Consider the following 7,346-nt stretch of genomic DNA (forward strand, 5'->3'; position numbering starts at 1 on the left):
AGATTTCACATTTCATTGCATGTGTGAATCTGGGCAAGTGTAACTGATCAAATTAAGAAACATTTTTCTACAAGATTGAATGTTTTCATGACCTACTAAATGCATTTTCTGTTGTTAAATAGAATGGAGTCTTCCCATACCTCCTTTCTGAACGACATGCCTGAAATGCCTGTGTTTGAGACTTGTTTTTCTGTGGCTTAAAGAACTGGTTTACTCTAAGATTAGGGGGCTGCTCCACACAGCAAATAATGATGCAGCTGTTTACAAAGTTTACTTGTTGGGATCGTGTCATCTTATAACAGCATTATACCAACCTGACACAATTTTGGCACTCAGTAAAGTTTGCCTGGAAGCTCTTGGTCAATATTGAACCAGCTGCAGTTGTGCTGTGCAGGAAGTTATTTATATTGCGCACTGAATAGCTGTGCTGCCTTCATATAACCACATTTTGGTGTCAGCTGCACCATGTTTCATTCTTTGAGAAGAAAGCCTGAGATTGACCCTGTGCTGTGATATAGAAATACCAAAACAGAATTGTAGGAAGTAGGCTGATGTAATAGTTACTGTAAAAAGGGAAATGCAACATATTTAAGGCACATTACTTAAGAGGAAGGACTTGTCCTCATTCCAAAAATATGAGCATTTTCAGACGCTCACTCAAACAGTGGATTCATTTGCACTAGTTTTTGTATTTCTGTCTGTTTAACGGTGATTGAAAGCCCAGGGGAGGAAGGAACATGAACAGTGATTCAATTAAATAGACATTACTTCCAGGGACTATTCATTTATTGAATTATCGCTGAGCAAAATCCTATATCTACCAAACTCCAGTCAGCTTCCTCATGCTGCTGCATACATGTATAACAACTGCTGGACTGTCAAGCACACACTGTGTTTCATTATGCAGGGCTGTTGAGCCAAATTTGTTCCTACCTGGTTACAGGACTGTCTGCCTGCCTGTACAGCCTCTCTGCTCACTAGCTGCACAGAGCAAGAAAAATGTAATTGTACTGAATGGCCACGAAGCTATTGATTGGGTTGTCAGAGCTAGACGGATGGATTTTTCATGTGCATGACAAATATATTGTTGCTTGCTCAATAGATAGAACTAATCTAAGCTGTAACAATTGCAAGAATGTCTATCAGTGAGAGTTTGTTACTACTGGCATCTCCGTGACCCGTTTCTTAGACACTCGAGACAAATTCTGCTCAATTACGGTGAAAAATGTTAGACTCGGGGTCCAGCTTGCAGCTATCTGATTTTTAAAAAAAAAAAAGATTTTGAGAGTTGTATTGCAGCTGTTAAAATGGTTAGAACAGATTTAAAAAATTTTTTTTTACTGTAAAAATGTATTTAATGACAATGTGTAATGTGACAGGGATGTCTTGTAGTGATGAAACTGCAGCGCCACCTGGCTTGACAGAGCTTTATAGTTAGCTTTACCTCCCTGCTTAACTGCCTGTGGTGTAAATTTACTGTTTTAAGTCACTCTTACTGCAATCATAATGTAATTATGAGTCGCAACAGGCAGGTGTTTTCAGCCGAGCTAAAGGTCTAAAAATCCATATAGATCGCATGCTTAGCGTTAAAGACGAAACAGACACAATTAGCAACAACCTGGTAAACATAGTGGAGCTTTAAGCAGCTAAAGGGCCAGATGTGTTCTTTGGGACATGATGGAAACAACACTGGAGGCAAAAACAGCCCTTCTTCCAAAAATGTATATTAGACTCAGTTTGCCAGAAGGCCAGAAACATGCCAAATGAATAATTAGGTTTGCTTCGTACTTGCTAGGCATGAAAATAAGCAACTTTTTACCCACAAGTTCACAATATCCAATTAAATGAGGATGATGTGAAAGCTGCCGGCAAGCAGCCAAAAAAAACAGATTGACCCCAAAGTGTAAAATACAGAGTAAAATTAAAAAGACATTATTAAATAATCATATGAATAAACTGATTAAATATGTAAATAAATCAACAATTTAAAAAGTTAAAAATGATTAATACTTATTCCATATATTAAATGTTGTTTGTTATTGTCACAATAAGATATTTTTCAAGAGTTTGTCTTCTTTTCATAGTGACATTTTTAATGTAATTTCATGTCACTCTTACACTACCAGTCAAAAGTTTGGACACACCTTCTCTTCATGGTTTTTCTTTATTTTCATGACTAGATCTGCACTGAAGGCATCAAAACTATGAATGAACACGTGGAATTATGGAGTAAACCAAAAAGTGTGAAAGTCAAAACATGTTTTATATTTTAGATTCTTCAAAATAGCCACCCTTTGCTTTGATGACTGCTTTGCACACTCTTGGCATTCTCTCGACATTTACATTTCAGGAAGTCACGACTCCTGCCTCGTTAGATAGCAAGCAGATGCTGCTACCAGATTTTGAGAGGTAGCATCTGGAAGGAAATGTAATTCTAAATCATCTAACTAGCTGCTGATTTAATAAATAAATCCAGTCACAGTGATTTAACTTCTTTAACTTTTATGGTTTCTCATGCGATCTAGCTTATTTACCAGCTTGTGATTATTCAGTGTGAAAATCATGAGCCGGTGTAGGTGAACACAACCTGCCTAACCAGCTTTGCAGATGGCATGTGCAGTCTTACTAAGCTAAATTTGTTGAAGTTTCTGTGCCTGTGTCATTTATTTGCAGCAGCTACTTCTAGTTAGTTGATTTAGAATTACTTTGGTGTCGTGACTTTAGCTAACATGAGCTAAGTGGCTAATTCTGGAAGTATTTAAGAAGTTCATGTATCATGATGCCGTTTTAGATCACACAATTTTTAAATGACATTATTGATTTAATATTTATTTATTTAATTTTCAACATATAGAGCAAGTGTTGTGCCAGCTTTAGAAGCAAGCAGTAATGTGGGTTATGATAAGTGTATCTTTATTACAGCCTTAAACTCGTTAGCAAATTTAATTAAATTTTCTAACTGCAGTGAACACACCACAGTAAGAAAATGACAGAGCACTGGCTGTGACAGGTAGTTCAATGAAAATGAATGACGGCGCTGTGGCCATGCCTGCATGGTAATTTACATACTGAAAGGCTTGACAGAAATGCTTTATTTGCTGGCACTGTTGTTGAAAACATGATGACATTGTTTGTGTGATTTATAGATAAATGTGCTCGTTAAGCTCTCTCTTGTGCTGAACTGCGTTTCTTATAGACCTCACATATAGTCTTCAATCATTCCCACTAAAACAGGTTAATGCTAAGCTGATGCTGTTCTGATTTCTTGACACAAGGTGAGACCTGTGTGAACATTGACAAAAGATGAAAAGCCTCAAAGCTTGTTCCCAGACACTCAACGTCGCATAGAGCACTGTTGTTCCCTTTAATTTACTGGCTGACCTCTGCTGGATACGGAGCAGGGCTGTACTGACAGTATAGAATAGTCATTCACCAAATCCAAAAACACGGCCTTCGAAGAGGATTCACATTCATGCTGACAATACTATGAGAACAGTGAGGGCTGTAAAAATTACGCCAGGCATATGAGTTGGCATTGTAGCTCATTGCAGAGTTCAACAGTTGTCAGGAGCTCATGTCATGCTGAATGGATTAGTGGTTATTTCAACTTAGTAATATAAAAAATCTGTGATTAAAATAGCTAAACACATGTTAATGTTCTTCTACTGTAGGAAACTGTAATAATATTGAGGTTTCACATTCAGCAGTGGCTTGGAAATATTTACTCGTACTAACAACAGCTGCCACTGTTTAAATTGGCTTTCATGACACAGTCTTCCAATGGTGGCGATCCAGGTTCTGTTTTGCTTTTGGCTGTGAGGGTCTGAGCCTCACAGCCAAAGTGTTAAGCGTCTGCTGTGGCTCCAGCAGCCACCTTCAGGCTAGTTTCAGTACTTCAGTGCTTAAAATGGCTTGCAGATATCAAATTTGTGGCTGTGATGACTTACAAATGAGGTTCTTCAGCATTAAAATGGGTACTTCAATTATTTAAACTGCCCAGTAGGAGATGAAGGAAGCTCTTTGAATTAAATTAAATCTATTCAACAGTCACAGTGCACATATATCTACATCAATACAATGTAAATGTGAAACAAATGTGTGTCCTTCTGTTTGTAATTATTATGCAGATTGATGATACTGATCTTCATTATGGAGAAGTATTGTTTTCATGTTTATCAAAGAAAAGAATGGTGACTCACATGAGTTTCCTTTTAAAGCACTGATTCAGTAAAACTGCACTGTTTCCTGAATATCCAAGCTCACAATGAATGCTGGGAAGTATGCCAATAACCTAAATGTTTCAAACAGATTTAATTTGGAGGAATGAACAATCAGCAGGACATTAATAGAACTCATAATTTGCAGTAAATTACACAATCTGATCTCATGATTCTACTGTAGGTATGCGGGTATATACACGTACTGTATATATGCTGTTAGACTCACTGCTCACTCCTGTTTGTTCTGCTGCACACATATGGCAGTAATATTTAGACCATTACCACAGACATTTTCCACAGGGGACATTTTGACTTATCACAGTTGGTAAATCACAGGTGCAAATTATGAGACTGATGGTGGTTGAATTGATTTTGCTGCTTCTTCAATTTCAGGCTGCTACTATCACGACTTACTGGGGCCCTGGAATATAATATTAAAGCAACACCTTTGTTAATTCCTGTCAGGTCAAAATGAGTTTGGTAACTTCATATTATTCCATCATAGCTCCACTCGGCTTCAACCTGACTAGAGCTTTAATTGGTCAGAGTGGATGAGAACGCCTGTTTGAGTCTGATTTCATGTATTGATGATGAAATTAAATTCTATAGTGAAAGCAACAATCTCTAAACTCATTTGCTTTCATATAACTCTGCCACGAGGAATCAGAATCAGAAATAGTTTATTGATCCACAAGGGGAAATTGCTTACGTTACCTTTGCTCCGATTCAAGTTTTAGAAGTATAAATAGTACAAAAATATATAGATAAACATAAGTACAAATATGTGTCCTACAAATATAAACATAAGTAGAAAAGTTTAAGCATAAAATGTGCATTTTCTAACAAAATAAAATGTAAGTATACAGTGTAATAAATAGTGTGTTGTTGCACAGAAATATTATTGCCCATTATTGAGTGTTACCTCAGTGTATGAATGTACTGCGAAATGGCATGTTACCTTCAAAATCATTCAGTGTGGCATTTAATTTAGTTCTTAACAAAACATAGCATTATATTAAAGTTGCTTTTTGGTTTACTGCTGCAATTTAGAGGAGAAAATTCATACTGTTGTCATGTCTATGTTGAATATTTGTTGGTTTGAATGTTTGGATTCCAGTCAAACAAGTAGTCTGCCATTACTTGAATTTAGAACTTTGATTTTTGCATACATGTAACAAACTAGTCAATGAGTAAGCTCTGGAATTGCTGATAGGTGGCTGGCTGCTGGCAGTTGCTCCATATTCAACATACAGACATGAGAGTTGTATTGATATTCTCATTTAACTTGCGGCAAGAAAGCAAAAAAGCATACTAAACAAAATGTCTGCAAAATCTGTGTATGCAAATGTGGAAAACTTTTTTTTTTTTTTTCCCAGTGTCATTGAGCCTGGACTGTAGCTTTGTAAAAAATTTTGCATCTGCACCGTGTTTAACTCACTTTGTCTTCTCAGATCTGTCGTCTCCAGAGGCACCTGTCTGCCGGGGAGCACCAGCAGGACCTGTTCCAAGGCCAGCCAGCCATGTTTGTGTCCCAGCATTCCCAGCCGCCCACTCAGAGTCTGGTGGAGCTGATTGAGCTCTGTGGAGGAACAGTTTGCAGAAGTGTGCGGCAGGCCGGCATCTGCATAGGGAAGTACAGCGGCAGGAGACCAGAGGGAAGCAGGATCCTGTCTGAGCAGTGGGTGCTGGGTAAGATATACTCTCCCCATTCTTGTCATGAATGATGCATTTCTATTTGGCTAATATTGTTTCTCTCATTTTCTGTGATTCTGTTTCAGATAGTATCACACATTTGAAGAAACTGTCATATGATAACTACGACTTGGAGTGACAGCTGCTGGATGTTTATTTGAACTGTGAAGTTTAGTTCTATGAATATTATCCTGGACAATACCTGATCATACAGCACACCCTCATTCCAGCCACACAGTGTTCCTCTTGTGCAGGTTCATCAATTTGCTTTGCAAATGTGTTCAGAGGTTTTACATAAATTCTCACAAACAGTCTAATTTCTAAGACTTTTAGTCCCTGGTTGCTATGGAAACCTGTTACTTCACAGGACTACCGGTCGAAATTTATGGTGAAATGTGGAAAATGGTTTTGGCAATCTGTGTTTTGATCCCTTACCATTTGCATTTCTTTTTATAAAGTAGCAACCACTACTGTGTCATGGTTTTCACACAGCACTGTTTCTAATTCATAACACTGTGAAAAATCACATCGAGGTACTTGCTGAGCCAGTTCAACATGTGTAACATTGTAATGGACGTTGAATTTTGTATCCTTATAGAAATGTTGTGTGATGTAATTTTTAATAAAAACAAACTCCGATAACATTTTGAGTCTTTTTTAGTATTTTCTGTCAAAATAACTGTTGTGTAAGAATCAAGGTCAACACATTCTGCAGACTTTCTAAATGGATCAGTATACTAAAAGTGCCTTCAGAGTTCACTTGGCAAAGTCACTGGCTTCAAGGTGACAAGTGAAGGCTGATGTATCACAACTTGTTCTAGCTAATTATACAATGGAGAAAGAAACAACTTTATTCATACTATGTTGCAAAATGATGAAAACTTTACATATCCTAGAGCAATAATTTGTCATTCTTGCTGCTGTTACTGTTTATAAACTATTCAGTACATGCAAGACATCCAGTATGATAGGTGTAATGCAAAACAGCCAGAATAGTGCAGTTTTTTCTCAAGTAAATGAAGAGCTCCATAGTTTTAGTCTTTTCACCTCAAGTTTTGGAGCCACTTCACAAGACCATGCAGAGTGAAATAAAGATGTGTACAACACCTCTAGGACTATACCATACCTCTGTTACCTCCCCACCCTCTGTGCAAATATTACCACAACATGTAAGTCTGACAGACTTAATCCTGTTTCTTCATCAATCCTTGCCTGTTTTCTGTTTGTCTTTGCTATCCTGTTCTCTCGCCCATTTCCCATCACTCAAACCGGTCAAGGCAGATGGCTGCCTTCCCTGAGACTGGTTCGGCTGAAGGTCTTCCTGTCATTGCTCTCCGTAAGTGCAACGATAAATAAAGAAAATTATTTTTCAAATGTTGTAAAGCAGGCATATTGATGAAAATGAAAACAAATTTGCCCAAAGGGAATTCAGAA

General features: G+C 37.6%; 1 protein-coding gene across 2 annotated transcripts in view; it reads left to right on the top strand.

Moving 5' to 3' along the window:
* mcph1 (microcephalin 1) overlaps nt 1–6,550 on the top strand; it is a 33,297-nt gene extending 26,747 nt beyond the window's left edge. The window contains exons 14-15 of one of the 2 annotated variants that reach the window (XM_023289576.3): nt 5,672–5,909; nt 5,999–6,550. In XM_023289576.3, coding sequence (XP_023145344.2) covers nt 5,672–5,909; nt 5,999–6,051 — 291 coding nt within the window. In that variant the 3' untranslated portion in view covers nt 6,052–6,550. The remainder of the gene's footprint in view (nt 1–5,671; nt 5,910–5,998) is intronic. The other variant, XM_023289577.3, reaches the window with a different exon arrangement.
* Nucleotides 6,551–7,346: the final 796 nt, after the last annotated feature.

Source organism: Amphiprion ocellaris, chromosome 16, assembly GCF_022539595.1.
Source record: "Amphiprion ocellaris isolate individual 3 ecotype Okinawa chromosome 16, ASM2253959v1, whole genome shotgun sequence".
NCBI classification, from domain to species: domain Eukaryota; kingdom Metazoa; phylum Chordata; class Actinopteri; family Pomacentridae; genus Amphiprion; species Amphiprion ocellaris.